Here is an 18,886-nt window from a genome sequence, read left to right as displayed (position 1 = left end):
GCTGTGGCATCAGCAGGGCGGTCTCCAGGGTGGGCAGACACTGTGGGGAGGGACTATATCCATGGAGCAGCCTACTACTCACAGCTGCATCCTACTTTGTGAGGCATGGGTGGTTCTGGATTTAATTTTGAGCTGTTCCCAAGCTCCCTGGAGGTGCTACACACTTTGCCTGGCACTCTGGGGTGCTTATCAAACTGGATAAGTCCCTGTCCTTGCCCCCTTGGGAATTTTACATCCCACCCCCCCAGCCCCCGCCCAAGAGTGATTAGACAACCACATGAGGAGTTGTCATTCCTGCCGGCGTGTGGGCATAGCCTGGTGAGAGCAGTGCGGTAGGAGGCAACGCCAGCCGTCTTGCGCTGAGCCTCTCTCCGGGCTTACTGCAAGGGCGTGGCCTCTCTGCGCTCTGGCTCCCTCCTGGGGCTTCTCCTCCAGGTATCTAACCAACCAGCTCTCTCTAGCAGTCAGCTCAGCCCCTGCGGATGCACCTGCAGCGCCGGGGTCCCTGCAAGGCTGGGCCATGGGGCGGCTGAGGCCAGGGAGGCAGGTGGGCCAGGGGGACAGCAGGGACAATGCAGTCCCCAGCCTGGCCAGAGGGTCCGCCAAGTGCTGGCTCCGAGGCTGTGAGGAGCTGGCTCCGCCCGGCAGGGCTGGCCCTGAGGGCTCCAAGGGAGGCCTCGTCTCCCAGGGCAGCTGCCCTAGGGAAGCGGCTCAGCAGCTGGGAGGCCCCGCGCTGGGCTCTTAGCGGCTCCTTGATGCTCTGCTACCTGGGGATGGAAGCGCCCCTTAGCGGGCTCGGGAGGCACTGAGGGAGACGAGGGGCCTGGGTTGTGGGGTTGGGGAGCAGCCCTCCTGTGTCCTTGGGTCTTGCCCTCAAAATGTGGCCCAGAACCTCTGTTTTAGGAAAGTCTCTGTGATCTGTAGCTTCCCTGGTGGCTCACTGGTAAGGAATCTGCAGTGCAGAAGATGGGGGTTCAATCCCTGGGTCAGGAAGATCCCCTGGAGAAGGAAGTGGCAACTCACTTCCAGTATTTTTGCTTGCGAAAGCCCATGGACGGAGGAGCCTGGCGGGCTACAGTCCACGGGGTTGCAAAGGGTCAGGCACAGCAGCAATAAACAACTATGATTTGTGCCCTCACTGCTCAAAGGCAGTCACTTCTAAATGTCAGTCTGAGCGGCACCAGGGAAGTTTGTTAAAAATGAAGACTCCTAGCCCCTTCCAGACCAGAACCACCAGTGTGAGACCTCAAATCTACAAGCTCTTCATGCATTTTTCAATCAAGATAAAATTCACATACCATAAAATTTACCATTTAAAGTGTACAGTTCAGTACACTGTATATTCAGTACAGTATATTCATAAGTTTGTGCAACCATTACCACTAGTTCCAAAACATTTTTATCACCAAAAAGGAGCCCCATGCCCATCAGCAGTCACCATGCATTTCTAAGGCATACTGATTTCAGGTCTTGAATTACAAAATTTCCCCCTCTCTCTCTGTGTATAGATAGATAGATTTACAAAATTTCCCCCTCTCTCTCTGTGTATAGATAGATAGATATGACTGTATATAGATAGGCTTCCCTGGTAGCTCAGCTGGTAAAGAATTCACCTGCAATGCCAAAGTCTCTGGTTCTATTCCTGGGTTGGGAAGATCCCCTAGAGAAGGGATAGGCTACCGACTCCAGTATTCTTGAGCTTCCCTGGTGACTCAGAGAGTTAAGAATCCGCCTGCAGTGCGGGACCTGGGTTCAGTCCTGGGTTGGGAAGATCCCCTGGCGGAGGGCATGGTAACCCACTCCAGTATTCTTGGCTGGAGAATCCCCAAGAACATAGGAACCTGATGGGCTACAGTCCATGGGGTCACAGAGTCGGACATGACTGAGTGACTCAGCACAACACAGAATATACGTATGTATACGCACACTTGAGCCGGCGTCCCTGGTGGCTCAGCAGCAAGGAATCTGCCTGCAGGGCAAGAGACACAGGAGATGTGGGATTGATCCCTGGACTGGAAAAATCCCCTGGAGAAGGAGATGGCAAACCACTCCAGTGTTCTTGGCTGGAGACTCTCATGGACAGAAGAGCCTGGTGGGCCGCAGTCCATGGGGTCACAGAGTCAGACAGGACTGAAGTGACTGAGTGCACGCGCACGCACACACACACACACACACACACACACACACACACTTTGTGTGGTAGAAAACATATAACATGAAATTGACCATCTTAACCATTCTTAAGTGTCCAGAGCAGTCATGCTGTGCCACAGATCTCTAGTAACTTTTTCATGTTGCAAAACTGAAGCTAATTGTCTGCTTACATTTCTAAAAATATTCAAACATCTCAGCCCCCAATGTGCAAAGTTTTGTGCCAGGCCCTTTGGAAAGGGCAGTAGGGACAAAGACTGACTTGAAAGGGGGCAGGAACACAGGCCCTGCTCTCCAGAAAGAAATTCCTCTCACTTGTGACAATCCAGGCATTCCCAGTGACAGGCTGGCAAGCGCACCGTAACTCCGTTCAGCTTTGCTCTGGGCTCCACGCTCGCAGTGCGTCCCTGGGAAGTTGCCTAAAAAGTAAATATGGGCATGGAGAACTTTTTTTCCCGATGTATTTTTGTTATAATCCTGCAAAATGTGTTCCTGCCAGGATTAAATAAAAGAAACCAACAGAACTCCAAATTCCACTGCAGTCACATTCAGAGACGCTGCACGTTCATGGCGAGCAGCATTTTGCCTTCCTGGGTGCACAGGATCTGTTCACAAAATCCTCCCACGTTCTTCTAGATTCAAATGGGCAATCAAACCGTGTGTGTGTGTGTGTTTGTGTGTGTGTGTGTGTGTGTGTGTGTGGTGTGTTCATTTAATAGAACAAATATATGAAAATACGCCAACTGTTAATTCCCTTCTCATTGGGAGTTTTTTGACTCCTTAGCATCTGAAGACAGGCAGCCCCAGTTTTAGGCATTCCCCACAACCCAGGCTGGCAGTCCTTGCTGGTGTTTTAATTATGAGGCTGGGAGTGGGTGTTTAGGGACAATGACATGACAGGATTGAAGATGTTCGGCTCAGCTCAGCCCTGGAGAACTGGCCTCTGCCACTGCCCACGCATGAAACCAGCTCCGTCATCGGCCTGAAGCCACCAGGCAGTGCCAACAGCTGTGCCCTGGCCAGGAGCACACCTGACTTCTCCGGGATTGGCTGTGTGGTGGCTCCGTGGGAACTCAGGGATGCCTGGGCAGAGTCACGTGGACCAGAGGCTCCGTCTGCGTAGGAAAAGATCACACACACACACCTCCCCGAACATGACTGAGAGCAATGGAAGGGCCGTCCTCAAGAACTGGAGAGCCAGGCAGGGTTTTGAGCAGTCAAGTGGCAGAGACTGGAGTCCAGGCAACTCACGCTAAGGCACTGCTGTGTCTAGAGAAGCCAAAATTCCTTTCCTTCCCCCCTGTGCAGTGCAGGCCGTGGCTGGCAGGGCTCAGAAGACTTGTCTGCTCTGGCTGTTCCCGAGGTCTTGATATTAGACTGCAGTTCACCTCTGTCTGTGTCCAGCCAAGTCCTCTGGTCCAAGGCAGCCTGTCCACACTGCTGCTCTCTGCCAAGCTGCCTTTTCTCCGCTCTGATGAGAGCCATGAGTGGTAAGACCACAGCGGGGAGAGGCGTGGCTCCTCAGACAGGCATCTCTCTAGTCCTGAGCTTCCCCAGGAACAGCTGGACTGACTGTTTGCTGGAGGAACCCTAACCAGCCTCCAGGGCCTATGTGAATGCCTCCTCCAGGAAGCCTCCCTGCTCACCGTTGCCAGAGACAAGTCTGATTTCTCATAATCTCCTATCTCGGAGCAGCTCAATGGCTTGGAGGTCTCCCTATCTCCCACACAGAGCCATGCCCATGTGCTCATGTGAGGTGGGTTCTTAAAAATGACAAAGAATTCAGTTCGTCTTCCTGGATGGCTGTCTGAGCACAATTTACAGAGCCCTTCACCCCGTGGTTTTCATCGTGCCGTGTAGGTGTCAGAGTCCAAGTGTGGTACAGCACTCCCACTTGGCAGCTGAGGGCCTGAAACAATGTGACTCCCACAGGCCCTTCAATCTGGAGGTGAGGGAAGGGGCCAGGGGACTTTGCTGTCATCGTGTAGAGATGGTGAGGCAGCAGCAGATGGTGAGTTCAGAGTGGAGCCTGCATCAGGACGGCCAGGTCTCAGATCTGGGCTCTGCCATTGACCAGGGTCGGACCCACAGTCATTTTCTGCGGCTGCTACAGCAAATTACCAGAGACTTAGCAGCTTGAAACAATGCAGACTTGTCATCTTATGGTTCTTTTTTTTTTTTTCATCTTATGGTTCTTGAGGTCAGAAGTCCAAAAAAGATCTCACTGGGCTAAAAACAAGGTATCCGCAGGGCCGCAGTTCTTTCTGGAGGTTCTCAGAGATAATCCATTTTCTAGGTTTTTCTGTTTTCCAGGGGCTGCGGAAAATCCTCAGCTCTGGCCCCCTTCCATTTCCAAAGTCAGCAACAGCTGGTGGAGTCTTTCTCACGAACATCATGCTGATGCCTGCCTCTTTCTCTTTTATAAGGACCCTGTGATGACATTGGGCCCACCCAGATAATCCAGGATAATCTCCCGATCCTTAATTTAATCACATCTGCAAAGTCCCCTTTGCCATCTACATGAGCGTTTATATCCAGGGATTAGGACTTGATTTTCTCTGCTGGGGGGCATTATTCTACCTACTAGAGTATCCTTCAAGGTAACCTCTTTGTGCCTCAGTCTTCTCATCTCTAGAATGGAGAAGAAGTTTCCACCTCCTGCATTCTTGGGAGAAGAGAAATAGTCAGTGGATGCAGAGAGCAGAGCCTGACACCTAAGAAGGGCTCAATAAATACTTGCTGTTAGCATCAGTACTTTCACATGTCAGGAATCATCTGATCCTCAGTAGGCAGTTAAGCAATGGATCTTTGGGGATGAATAAAGGCTGGTTAAGGGGCTTGTTAACTCCCTGCCCAGTGAGGAAAGCCTTGTCAGGGAGCCGGGGTGTGAGGAATGTGTGTGTGTGTGTAGGGGAGACGGGCTATTGAGATGATTATCTAACCTGCCCTTGAATGCTGGAGAAGGAGCTAGGCCCAGTGGTGAAGACCCTCCCCCAGGCAGAGGGAGGGACCCCAGTGTCTGGGGAGGCACCCCCTAGCTGGGGAGAAGTCAGGGCTCCCTGTAGCCCCGGCCTCTGAGCTGAGCTACCAGCTTTCCAGAAGTCGTATGACTTTCCAGTGGTCATGTATGGATGTGAGAGTTGGGCTACCAAGAAAGCTGAGCGCCAAAGAATTGATGCTTTTGGACTGTGGTGTTGGAGAAGACTCTTGAGAGTCCCTTGGACTGCAAAGAGATCCAACCAGTCAATCCTAAAGGAAATCAGTCCTGAATATTCATTGGAAGGACTGATGCTGAAGCTGAAACTCCAAAACTTTGGGTACCTTATGCGAAGAACTGACTCCTTGGAAAAGACCCTGATGCTGGGAAAGATTGAAGGCAGGAGGAGAAGATGATGACAGAGGATGAGACAGTTGGATGGCATCACCAACTTGATGGACCTGAGTTTGAGCAAGCTCCGGGAGTTGGTGATGGACAGGGAAGCCTGATGTGCTAGAGTCCATGGGGTCACAAAGAGTCGGACATGACTGAGCAACTGAACTGAACTTAACCCTGGTTTGACTAAGGGTGAGGGTCCCCAAACCTGACCCCTGTCATCTCAGATGAGAAATTGGAGAATCCGCTATAAAACTGGGGGCTGGATCTGACATGCTATTGCCTGATTCCCTGGATTCTCTCGAAGGAGCACTGGAGGTGTGGAAGACATCCCACCTCTCTCCCCAGCTGGGCCAGCCCCCCCTCTAGAAATCAAAACCCTAGCTCAGCCCCATCTCCGGTCTGACTGCACCGGACTCCGCACTGGGCCTGAGGTTGGGCAGGCCATGCGAAAGGGTGGAACTGTGATGGGGAGGGAAAAGGCAGGCCCCGGAGTTCAATTACTGCAGCACCTGGGGCGTCCATGAGAATCGCCCCACGGGCCGATGCCAAGGCAAGATGGTGACCCTTGGAGCAGCTGCAGGGGGCGGGAGGCCCAATTTCCCCAGTCGAACTTGGGAGAAGATTCCTGAGGGCAGCAGAGTGTCCTTGTTCAGGGCCGGGCCTCTCAGGGGTGTCCCCGCCCACAGGAGGCCCAGGGTCTGACCTGTGTTCCTCCGCAGTTCTGGTAGAAGTGAGGGAGGCCATGGCGGTCAGTCAGAGCTTCATCCAGTCTGAAGCAGCGTCTGGGACTTGGAGCCAAGGAGTCAGGGATCAGACAAGGCCTGGAGCAGTTCGGTTCGAGGCCAAGGGCCCCAAAGATGCCCAAGACACAGTCGTGGCATTTAAAGAGCTCCCCTTGTGGTGGGAACAGAGGGACGCTGTCATTCAGGGAGGCAGCCATGCTAACAGAGGGGTGCCTGGTGCCCTGGGGATGCAACAAGCAAGGAGTCGGGGCAGACCGCCCTGAGGGGGAGCTCCTTGAAGGAGAGGAGCAGGGTGCTAGGTGGAGCAGAGGCCAAGAGTGAAGAGCCTGCGCAAAAGAAGCAACGGCCAGAGAAGTGGTGTCCTGCTTCCCCCAGCTCACTGTGTCCTGACAGGGCATATACGTTTTGGCAGAAGTCCTGACTCAAAGGTCAGCCTGGGCCACTCCCGTAGAAGTGGAGGAGGGCACTCAGAGCCCTGCCATCATGACCTCCCTCTCCCCAAAACAGTGGCCTCCGAGCAGCTGTTTATAAATGCCCGTCTCCCTCCAATGTGGCCATGGGTAAAAACCTCTGAGGTCTGGGAGGTTCCTACCTTCCATCCATCCCTGTGGGATGGGCCCTACAAGGGACTCTGCTAATAGCTCAGACTCAAGGGTCTGGTCCCTGTCAGAGGCTGTGGAGCAGGGCAGGTGTCCGGCCCCAAAGGGGAGGGATTGGCAAGGACTAGGCAGAGCCCCGGTGTGTCTCCTGGGAGCCCTCGTCTCGTCGACCTGGCAGCCTTGGCCTGGTGGTGTGGAGCCCAGGGGTGGGCCCGCTGGTGGTGGCCCCTGCAGGTGACTTTCCTTGACACTGCGCCACGCTCTTCAGCATGCTCATCATGTGTACCATCCTGACCAACTGCGTGTTCATGACCCAGCACGACCCTCCACCCTGGACCAAATATGTCGAGTGAGTATCCCCAGGGCCTCTCCAGCAGGCCCTGCCCCCTCTGCCTTTCCCATTCGAGACTCTGGGCCTCAAGGTCACCTGAGCAGAGCCCCAGGTCTCACCCACCTGGGGCGCCCTTGGCCCAGCCCTTCCCTCTCTTGCTGCTTCCAGTCCTGCCAAATTTGTGCTTTGATTTGTGGCCTCAGGAGAGGAAGCTCTCTGGGTTGGCAAAGGAGGGCTTTCTCCCTGACCCACCCGATGGTTTTGGAGAAGACACAGAGATGATACTAATAATTGAATGAACACTTAGTGCACGCCAGGCACTGTCCTAGAACTGTATGCATCATGTCCCGTAACCCTCACGGCAACCCCATAGGGCAGGCACAGCCTCTGGGCCCATTTGACAGATGAGAGAGAACTGGAGAAGTAACCGCTTCAAACCGTGCAGCTGGGGGCTGTGGGCACCACGAAAGGCCCTGGACTCTCCCTAGCTCAGTACCACACTCTGCTGCCTTTTTTCTCTAAGTCCTACTTTCTATAACCAGTTTTAGAAAGCTGCCTAGCTCTTCCTTCCCAAATGAAAGTACCTGACCCATGGGCTCTAGGAGGACCCAACACCCCTGGTGCGTTTGGCCCTCAACAAAAGGCTAGGGAAGCCTCTCTTCCCTAGGCAGCTTGCCTTGTTCATGCAGGACCCAGCAGCATCACTGATGCTGCGCTCTGCATCCAACTGCTAAGACCCGGGGAGCAGCAGGGCTGTGACCCTTTCCTCGTCTGGCCCTGTGGGCTGCAGTCCCAGCATCCGAGCATTTGGGATTGCTCAGCTGGCCCCGAGCACAGAGAATAGCCCTTTTCTAGTCTCAGGTGTTAGAACATCAACTCCCTTTCAAAGCCCAAGGTAGACACCTGTACCCACCTACCTGTAGGTGGTTGACGATAGACCAGGCTATCCTCTGAGAAACCACAAAGAAAAGTGCAGGGCCGTGACTCTGAGTGTCCTGACAGTCCTACAGTGGCCACAGCGGTACCTCAACCCCCAGGGCTGAGGGGAGGAGATAGGTGGAGGGTCTTCTTACATCAAGACAACCGAGAGATAGAAGATAGAGAGTTCACATGGGAACGTGCGAGCCCTGTGCACGATGCTGAGTAAACAGGATGATGCGTTAGCCGACCAGGTTTTTGGAACAAAGCTCCAGCTCCCAACTCCAGCTCTGCCGTGGGGGCTTTGCAGAGAGCCTGGCGTGAGGGCCCTCGAGAGGGGGAAAGATGCATAGGGCTCATGCCAACCTGGCCTGCAGGCTTCACCCTCCCGCTGATCTCTCCTCCCCAGGTACACCTTCACTGCCATCTACACCTTTGAGTCTCTGGTCAAGATTCTGGCTCGAGGCTTCTGCCTGCACGCGTTCACCTTCCTTCGGGACCCGTGGAACTGGCTGGACTTCAGTGTGATCATCATGGCGTAAGTACCTTGTCGCTGCGCTGTTCTGGGAGAGGCCACGCTGAGGGGCGTGGGCGCCTCCTGGCCCCAGGCTGAGGCCACGTCAGCTCTGCAGGTGGCTAGAGAGCAACCCACTTTCCTGCTATGGAGGCGGGAGATGGCATGGAGGCCCTCAGCTCATCCTGGTGGGGAGAGATGGGTTCAGAGTAACTCAGGCTTTCTTAGGGGTCAGGGCCACTGGCTCACCTGTTGCTCCATGGCAGCCTTGTGCTCAAAGGGGGCTTCATTAAGATTCTGGTTTCGCATCCTCTGCACTTTCCATCAAGGGAAACCAGTGTTACAACCTGGAATCTCTGGACCACTATGAAAAGTGACCTGGATCCCAAGGTGACTTAAACTGCAGGAGAGAGAGCAAAGGAGCCCAGAGAAGTGGCCAAACACCCCCAGGAGCTCCTGCCAGGCACCCTGGCGTGGCTCCAGTCTCCACTCACAGACCCCACGCCTGGCACATTGCGAGACCCCTAGTCACTGACACGATCCACTGGGTCCTCACACCAGCCAGAGAGGTAGACGGGATTGGGGTCCCTTATCTCCATTTCACAGATGAGCAGACATGACCCTAGGCCTGCTGCTCCACCGGCTGAAGCCCCACTTCCTTGCCTGGGAGGAGACCTCTTGCTGAGGGGTTGGACTGAGGCATGCCACTCTGGATATCTCAGACAACAGATGCTGGGTTCTGGCGGGGTTGAGGGATCAGGGCAGGCCTCTCATGCAGGAGCTGTGGTCAGGGGCTTAGCCGTCAAACCCTTTCTGAAAGACCGATGTGTGTGGAGAGCCCAGGGTGTGCAGGGCTGGGCACTACACCTTGGCCACAGCAGAGCCCGTGTGGGTTATGCTCCCTGCCCCTTCAGAGCCTCACTTTCCCCACTGGTGAAGGGGTGGTGTTGAACTGGGTGCTATCTGAGGTGCAGTTCTGCTGCTGCTTTCTAGGTTTCTCAGATTGACTAAATCCGCCTGTTCATGACGAAGTCTTTATTGGCCCTTGGCTGTGAGCGGCTCTGAGCTCAGCCATACGCTGGAGGACAGAGGGAAAGAGAGAAGCTGGACCTTGATGATGGGGCGCTTTCTGTCTGCCGGTCAGAACAGGCAGCAGAGCCCCTGTTTCTAGGCACACTACTGGTCAGCTGACTCCAGCCCACCCTTTTACAGGTGGGGAAACTGAGGCTCGGAGAGGGGCTACCACTCGCCCGGGGTCCAGTGTCGATTTAGGCCTGGACAGAGCTGAGCTAACAAGGGCAAGAGCCCTGGGCTGTGGGAGACAGACTTCACCCTACAGGCTGAGAAAAGAGTCGAGTGTGATGAGAACTGATGGGGGTTAAAAGCAGGGCGGGGCGCACTCTGCTTTACCTTCGAGGAGGTGGCCTGGCTGCTCTGTGGGTGGGACTCTGGGGAAGGGTAAGCGCAGGTGCTGTTTTGGTAGCCAGGAGAGAGAGGATGGTGGCTGGGACCAGGGTCCCCGTGGAGAAGGTGTGAGATACGGTCAGATTCTGGGGGTATTTGAAAGTAGGGCTGACAGGAGACCTCGAGGCAGCTTTTGGCGTGAGCAGCTGGGTGGCTGCTGTGACCATGTGTCGGCCTGGAGAACGGAGGGAGGAGAAGACTCGAATATCCGGTCTGGAATATGTTAAGTATGAAAGCATCCAGGGTGAGATACCGAATCAGCAACTGGATCTTCCAGCCTGGAGTTCAGGAAAGAGGTCCACTCGGAGGTATAAATTTAGAAGCCATCGGGATACGGATGGTATTTAAAGCCAGGAGACCGGATGAGATCATCAGGGAGAGTCGCCAGGGCAGGGAAGCCGCCTGGGGACTGTACCCTGGGACGCTCCGGCATCGTGAAGTCAGGAGGAAGGAGGATGGAGCAGAGAGACTGGCGGGAACCCCCGGGGAGGGCTGAGGAAAACCAGGAGAGAGCAGTGTCCTGAAAGCCAACGAGGGGACGTGACTCGAAGGAAACCACAAGGAGGCTCGTGAGACCCGAGGTGCACTGTTGGAGTCAACAACATAAAAATGGCGGATGCCCTTGACCTTGACAAGACGGGGGACACACACCTGATTAGAGAGGGCTCGAGGGAGGGTGGGAGGAGAGTGGAGGAGGGCAGGTGTACCCATCTGGTCTGTGGGGTTTACTCTAAAAGAGGACCCAAGGTAAGATGGTGATCAGAGGGGAGGATGGGTGAAGGGAGGACCCTTAAAGAAGGGAGCATCTGTGCAGGTTGATGGGAGCGATCCAGGAGAGAGGGCAAGTCCGTGATGGTGAAAGGGGCCGACTGCAGGAGCAAGGCCCTTGAGCTGGCCCCGAGGGGTCGGGAACCCAGGATCGGGGGGGAGTGTTGGCCGTAAGAGCAGGGAAGACAGAATTCCCAGTGGCAGTGGGGGTGGATTGATAGAGCCGATGATGAGAGCAAGAATTTCTCTTCTGATTGCTTCTGTTTTCTCTGTGGTGAGAGGCAGGGTCATCAACTGAGAACCCAGAGCTGGGAGGTGAGTCCAAGGTGTGAGGAGGGAGGTAGAGTTCTCTGTGTCTCATCATCCAGGACTGATGAGAGCGGGGTAGGATCGCTAGGCCCCGGCTCTCAGGTGCCCTGCGGGAGGTGGGCGGTGATCCACAGACCCCTGAGGGCCTGAAGTCACAGGAGGAGGATACAGCGTCTGCCTCAGCCTCCCCTACCTTCCCGTCCTGGAGCCTGAGCAGAGAACTGGGTTATTGCAACAACATGCCCAGAACCCTGGGCCCCTTGTCTGATGTCAGGAGCCAAGTTTTAACTTGTCTTCAGCCCGTGACTCTGGGCGGTGCTCTGAGTCCTCTCCATCTCACTCCTAGGAAGTCCTCCTGTCCTGTCTCGTGAGAGAATCCCAGTCAGCCCCTCCACGGAATCCCAAGGGAAACTACTCCCTTCATTCAGAATCGCAGAGCAGGAGTGCCTTGCTCACCAAGGCCTCCTGTCATTCTATACTGACCCTGGGCTGAAAAAGCAGAGCAAAACCTCCAAGGCCACCAGACTGCTTCCACGTTTCTGAGTGTCTCACAAGAAATGGCCTGCTCACTTCCCCTGGGGCTGCCTGGAATGCCAGATTTGCTCTCTGGGCTAGATTGGCCCAGCACGTTGATTGACAGTGCTCCTGCTTTGTGAAAACAATGAATTACTGCTGTGGTGATGCAGTGAAAAGCGTTCTGCTATAACCAAAGTGATTCAGTAATGTGGGGCTCCTAGGATAATCAAAGTGGCAGGAAAGTTCTGTTCAGTGACATTCCCCCACCTCCCCTCAGTTTTAACGACGGAGAAACTGAGGCTCAAAGAGAGCCTACTCCTTGCCTCAAATTGTAGGATGAATCAGCAGCAACGCAGGGACTCAAACCAGGTCTCCTAACTCGTAACCTTGAGAAGCACCCCTAATCTGATGTTTCTGACTTAGGCTTCCACCTGATCCCCAGTCCCACCCACTTTAGAGATTGTGGAGGGTCAGAGGAGGGTGCCAGGAAGCCTGTCAGGCTCCACTTGCAACCCTCCAGCCAGAGCTCTTCCTGTGGCCCCCCTTTCAGCTGGGCATTACCAGCTGCCTCCCACCTTCTGGGGTTGTTATGGAAACCAAACCTGGAGGGGAAGGGAGGGAGGGCAGAGAGGAGAGGGTGGCAATCACTGCAGTAGCTAACGTGCTGGCTGCACCTCTGCCTCGCAGCCCAGGAGGGGCCGTCTGCCTGGAATGGGAAGGCTGCATGCCCGGATGGGGGCCGAGCAGGAGGAAGGCCGGGCTCTGCCTTCCTCACGGCTCCTCAGCCTCCAGAAGCCTTCCTCTCGCACTGGGGCTGGTGTGATGGGGTAGAACTCTACCCCACCACCGTCTACTCTTTCTGTGTCAGGGCCCGCGATCCCACCCCAGCTGTCTGCCCCTGCCCTGAGACTTGGCCACTGCAGAAAGAGTAGAACGGCTTGATGGAGCATTTGGGCAGCACGGATCTCTGCTCCACCCCACTCTGGGCCACTGTTGAAGCTGCCCCTTTGCTAGATATAGGGTCTCTCCTGCCTTGCCGTACCCCAGGGCCCCACGAGAGGCTTCGCTGAGGGTCTCGGGCCCCGAGATGGGAAGCAGCCAGGCACCAGGTGCTGGGCTGAGTGAAAGAGGCAGCAGGCCCCCATGTCACAGACGTGCTCACAGACACACCTTGCCCTCACCCTTTCCTGCACCCACCTTCCAGGCTTCTTCCTCCTCAGTATTTTGACCGCTGGCCCCGCCCCGTTCTCAGCCACGCCACTGGCCTGGAAGGCTATGAGGCGCATACCCCTTGGGGTCTTGGCTTCCCTGTGCCCAGCAGGTGTTGACTAGGGACCCTGAGGGGATGGAGGAGGCAGGGTCTACGCTGGGATGGACACAGACTGGCTAAATCCAAGCAGGAGATGGGCAGGGCTTCCCTGGAGACCCAAGGGGACAGGCAGGGCCTGGAAGGGATAAGAGACTGAAGTAGTGGGATCCCTCTCTGGCACAGCTCTCTGCCCATTCCCTATACCCAGGAGACACAGCCTTGACGCCAGCGTCCTCAGCAAGAAAACTCTGTTCTGGGGCACACCCACTGGAGTAGCCACAGAAAATGGACCCAGAGCCTCCTGCAGGCTAGAACCATGGCTTCCATGTAACAGCGACATTGGCAATGGCCCAGGCTCCTCCTGACAATCCCATGGCCACACCATGTCAGGACAGAGTCCAAGCCTGAGAGGAGAATGTGTGACCCTCAGAGGCCTAAGGGTCAGAGCCCTCACAGAAAGTGGACTAGCCATCCAAAGTTGAGAGGGAGCTTCAACCAAATCAACAGATGAGGTGATGTTTACCTCCCATCGGAAGCCAAGGCTGTATCTGACTGTTGCACCCAAGAAAGATTTTCAGGCTGCCGTGAGTCCAGTGGAAGAAATGGAAGAAATGGACCACACCATAGAAAGGACCTGGGGTAGACAGAAGTAAAGCTCTGCTGAGAATGAGTCTGCTGACTTCCCATCCCTGAAGGGATATGGAGAATGAGGAGGGAGCAGGCTTGGTCCACAGCGCCCCATGAGGATGGAGGAGCCCCACGAGTGGACGGACAGGAAGCTGGTGTCAGCGCTGGACCAGGCTGGACCCGACCAACCTCAGGTCACCGAGTCCCTTGGTGCAGCCTGCCAGGTCCCTCCCTGAAGACCCCCAGAGCTTGAGGGCAGATTCAGAAGCTCTAAGCAGAGTGGAAGGGCCTGGAGGGCCACAATGACTGGCAGAGTGAGTCCATCAGCCCTGTCAACCCACCCTCAACACTCACCCAGTGTCCCTGGGCTGACGTCACTCAGACACCGGGTCAGACACACTTGGTTACACATGAGCCATCCAGAGTCCGCTGTTCTTTGTCAAACATCAGACACCTTCGGTTAAATGTCAGACACCCTGGATGTGAAACCTTTGATTAAATATCACCAGTCACTTGCCACTCTCCCAACGGCCCCGGGCACACACTATCCATCCATGCTCAGACATCCTGGTCATGGGACCCATCCACGCGTGTCCTTGTGTTCTGCTTGGGTGGGCCCAGCCCCCCAGAGACCAACGCCTTCCTTCTGGGCCTATGGAATCTGTTGTCCAAGTTGTGCCCATGGCCACTCAGCCCAGCTAAGCACCACTCAGGCCCGAGAAGGACACATCCCCAGGAGGGCTGCTCACTTCCCAAGGCGACTCCTCCCATGGAGACCCATCATAAGGGGACACCAAGACAGAGGTGGACTCATGGGAGAGGGGTTGGCACATGCCTAGGACTCCACAACCTGCTTTTTTCCTCTTCTTGTGTTGGTCATTGCCTGTGGTCAAAGAGCTCACTGTCTGGGCAAGCTCCCGTCTCACCTTCCAAAGCATCTTCTTGGGAAGTCTTCTCCCTCTGAGTTCTCAGGTCACCGCCACCTTCTGACTTCAGGGACTCCTGAATCAGCCCTTGCACAGAGATTTGTGGTTGGAAGGAGCAAGCAGGCTGCCTTCAGACACCCCGCCTTGCCTCCACAGTGGTCTCTGGGGCTTCTGAGTCCCACAGGTCAGAGCTTCAAGGCATGAGCCCGTGACACTGCAGAAAATGCAGAGCACAGCTAGGACCAGACACCCGCTTGCTTCCTTTATCACTTTCCCCCTGGAAAATGGAGTTTCCCTCTTGGCCATGTCCCCAGCCCCAGACCCCACCATGTGGCCGTGCATCACAGTCTCCAGTGGCGTGGAGCATGTGGCAGGGTAGCCACCTCTTAGCGCCGGTTGTTCACGGGACCGTCACCAAGAGAGCTGCCTGGGAGCTTGCTCTGTGGACCCTCTTAAGGCATCCTCGCCGAGGTCCCCATGGCAGGAGGGACTGAGAGCAGGAATAAGACCTGGGGGAGGCCGTGGGTCATGACCAGCCCTTCCCGTGGGAGCGGGAGGAGAGAGAGGGCTGGTCGGGGAGGGTGGGCTGAGGTGCTGCTTTGTAATTCCCAATAACTGTGGTTTGATTCTGCAGGTATGTATCAGAAAATATAAAACTAGGCAATTTGTCGGCTCTTCGAACTTTCAGAGTCCTGAGAGCTCTAAAAACTATTTCAGTTATCCCAGGTAAGATGCTCAGGTTTGCCTCCCAGATCTCAGCTACAAGTGACTCTCTCTCTGTTTCCCCCACCCCCCTCCTCTGACCGTGTGTCCTCCTGGTGTGTTGTCACTGTTTTGTGTGTGAATTTCCCCTGTTACAGATACACCACTGAATTTGTGGACCTGGGCAATGTCTCAGCTTTACGTACCTTCCGAGTCCTCCGGGCCCTGAAAACTATATCAGTCATTTCAGGTGAAAATCAGGTTAAACGCCAAGGCTGGAGGGATACGCTTGGGCCTTTCCAGCCACCTGGGGGCCAAGGCAACCCTTGGAAAGGTCCCCCCAAATATGCCTGTCCCCAGAGTACCTTTCCCAGAACTCAGATGTGGGGGCTATTGGCAGTGGACACGGTTGTCCCCTCAGTGCCTCGAAGGGGCTCCAGACCCACCCCAGCAAAGCCCACCACTGCAGACCCCTGGGGGCCCAGAGGACACCGTGGAAGGGCCTGGGTTGGACCCAAATTCTTCCCAGGACAGTGATTGCTTTCCCAAACTGAACTCAACTGTCGGAAGAGGTGAAAGCTTATGTGTGTGTGGCTTCCCCTCGAAGCATCATCCTGCAACCAGAAAACTAAAAGAACTGTTTGTAGGGAAACCACCCCCTCGGGTGACACAGGTATGGCTGGCACTCCCGCCCCATTCTGTGATAGAGTGTACTCTGTGGACAGGTGTCGCCGGGCCTTGGCGTCTAACAGCCCTCGCTGCATGTGCGGTAGACGTTTAGCAAACCGTGCATGGTAGCCTCGGGAAGAAATTCTCCTTGGCAACATGTTGGCAATTGTCCCCGGGAAACCTGCCGAGGCCCAAGTGGCCTCTCTAGAAAGCCAGCTGACCCCATCCGCCTAGGAAAGTTCTCTAAGACTTCTGACGTTGTCCGAGCCCAGAGGCCCCTCCCAGCACATCCACACTCAGAACCGGAGCAGGCACTTCTTTTGAACAGGCAGCTGGAAACAGGTTGTACGCCAACCAGTCTGGAGAGGTGGCAGAACCAGATGGTGGTACCCACTCCTGATGCGGAAAGTGGATGGGTCCTGGGCCCTCTGCCTGCTTCTGGCTGTTGCTGCCTCCAGGGAGCCAGGGGCCCTGCTCTGAGCTCCCTGAAGTTCTGCCTCCCCTGGTGGGGCTCACTTACCATTTAAGGGGAGCCCCCATTCATGCTGACTTCACCCTGAGCCTCAGAATGCCCCTTTCTGGCTCTGATCCCGCCATGGGCTGATCACAGGAGCCACTTGCAGCCACACTTCCCACAAGGGGCCCAGGCCTGCTAAGAGGTCACAGCGAGTGAGACAGGACGCTCCAGTTCCCATGAAGCCTTCCCCAGCCCACAGTCGCAACAGGTGTCATTGGCCTTGGTACACACCCATCCTCAGATCCCTCGGGGTCTGTCCTCTAGGGCCCCGGGGACCTCACAGCACACACCCGGCAAAGGTAGGCATGCACATTGACCAGAGCCATCAGGAAAAGGCATGTGCCAGTTTGTTTTATTTAAAAAAAGGCTGACAAGAAACGCCTTCTCTGTCTGGAGTTAAAGGAGAGGGAGCCCGCCATTCCCAGCCCAGTCCCACTGGGTCTCTTCAAAGCTGCCAGACAGCAGCTCTTGAAAGTGAGCATCAGGAAAATGCTGTGGTCAGCATTACAGAAGTCTCCCTGGAGGAGGTGTCCCCTGCACTGAGGCTTAATAGCCGTGGCTCTCTCCAGACCTCAGTCTCCTTTCCTTTAAAATGGGAAGGAATCAGAATGGTTGGTTTCCAGTGGAGGGAGACTTTCCCATTTGATCCGCCAGGACCCAGCCCTTCCTGGGTCTTTTCAGAGAGAACCCCTCTCCCTAGTTGGAATCCTCCTGGCCAGAAGCAGACTCTGTCATCAATCTGAGAAATGGTTAAAGGGATGGGTCACCAACTGATTGTTCCCAAGAACACTATCCCCATAGATTAGGAGGTGTTCAGAGCCTTGAACTGAGTGCCTCAGGCCAAAGATGCTGTGGAGGCAGAGTCCAGTTTGGAATTGTGAGCTGCTGCCCACTGCCCCTCACTTTGCCCCCTTCCCCATGCCTCTTTCAGTGGGCATGGTGAGGAGAACCAGAAGGCTACCACAGGGTCCCAGAAGCTCCGCTAGCGATGAAGCATAGTCCTGGACTAGAGGGCTCGTGAATCCCATCCCCACCACCTCTCCGGGCCCAGACCCCTGCGAGGTGCTCTCACTGCCCAGGCAGTTGCCAACATCTGCCAGGACGATTTCAGAGAGGACGCTGAGTGCCTCCGAGCCCCGGGCAGGCAGCAGCGTTGCTGGCGCTGTGGGGAGGACTTCCTCTCCCCTCTCCCGGGTTTGCCCAGCGCTGCCTCCTTGTCTCTGAGTCATGGACACTGCCACGCGGGTGCTCCTAACACATTAACCGGCTGGACGATGGATGGATGGGGCTTAATCTGAGATCTGGCGGCTCTGATGGAGGGAGGAGGGCGGGGAGGAGGAGGGGTGGGGGGGTGAGTCCCCGCTGCTGGCAGAGAGGTTCCCTTGCTCCCCATGCTCTGCTCGAACTTGTGAACTTGTCACAGGACCGCAGCCAAGTGTCACACCCAAGGTGTCTACACGTGCTGTTCTGTGTGGTGCTGGCTTCTGCAGGGAACTGGGCCGTGCAACTAACACATCACGGCCTCTCAGCTCTGGGGCACAGGATGGACGGGGACGAGTCCCCAGGGTGCAGGGCAGAGGAGGAAAATGCAAAATAGGTGCCCCTGAGCCTTTCCCAAAAGGTGTGACCTGAGGCAGAACAGGCTCCGTGGGACATCACCCACCACGGCCTTGCCGGATCCTACACGCCCCCACACACACCTCCCTGGCACACACATTCCCCTGCTGAGAATGGCTGTGTCTCTTCCCATCTCAGGATCAAGGCCAAGGCTCTCCATTGCCCTGGAACGGGCCTGGCCCTCTGTCTCCTTCCCAGGGGCTGCATTTAAAGGGACCAGTGAGAGAGGGACAAGCTTTGAGTGTTCTGTCCCTCAAGGAAACAGCACTTTCCAGACTTATATCAGGTATCCGGCTGCGGGAGAGCTAAGAGAATGAGGCCCCTCTGAAAATACACAGAGGCACTCCAGGCTGGACTCCCGCTGCAGGGGATCAGGACAGAATCTCGGCAGCAGAGGAAAGGGGGAGCTTTGGTCTGAAAAACCCAAGAGAGGCCGCCCTCCCCTGCCCCCAGCTCATGATCGCCCACCCAGTCCAGCACCCCTCAGGCCCAGCCCCTGCTCACCGGAGCAGGGGACATGGTGCCGTGGGTGACCCTGCGCTCCGCCTCACCTCCCCCAGGCCTGAAGACCATCGTGGGGGCCCTGATCCAGTCTGTGAAGAAGCTGGCCGACGTGATGGTCCTCACGGTCTTCTGCCTCAGCGTCTTCGCCCTCATCGGCCTGCAGCTCTTCATGGGCAACCTGAGGCACAAGTGCGTTCGCAACTTCACGATGCTCAACGGCACCAACGGCACCAGTGGCTCCGTGGAGGCCGACGGCCTGATCTGGGAATCGCTGGACCGCTACCTCAACGCCCCAGGTGCCAACTTGGCCCTGTGGCCCCCGGCAG

At 55.9% G+C, this 18,886-nt stretch overlaps 1 protein-coding gene across 8 annotated transcripts in view; it reads left to right on the top strand.

The window, feature by feature from the left end:
• SCN5A (sodium voltage-gated channel alpha subunit 5) overlaps nt 1-18,886 on the top strand; it is a 101,247-nt gene that overhangs the window by 21,071 nt on the left and 61,290 nt on the right. For 5 of the 8 annotated variants that reach the window (XM_043885572.1, XM_043885569.1, XM_043885565.1 and 2 more), the window contains 4 exons: nt 7,129-7,218; nt 8,528-8,656; nt 15,412-15,503; nt 18,617-18,856. In XM_043885572.1, coding sequence (XP_043741507.1) covers nt 7,129-7,218; nt 8,528-8,656; nt 15,412-15,503; nt 18,617-18,856 — 551 coding nt within the window. Of the gene's footprint in view, nt 1-7,128; nt 7,219-8,527; nt 8,657-15,185; nt 15,278-15,411; nt 15,504-18,616; nt 18,857-18,886 lie in introns of all 8 variants that reach the window. The other 3 variants (XM_043885573.1, XM_043885571.1, XM_043885566.1) reach the window with 1 other exon arrangement.

Source organism: Cervus elaphus, chromosome 24 (genome assembly GCF_910594005.1).
Source record: "Cervus elaphus chromosome 24, mCerEla1.1, whole genome shotgun sequence".
Classification (NCBI taxonomy): domain Eukaryota; kingdom Metazoa; phylum Chordata; class Mammalia; order Artiodactyla; family Cervidae; genus Cervus; species Cervus elaphus.
Note: the sequence above shows the minus strand (reverse complement) of the source record. Positions and strands in the feature narration are given on the sequence as shown.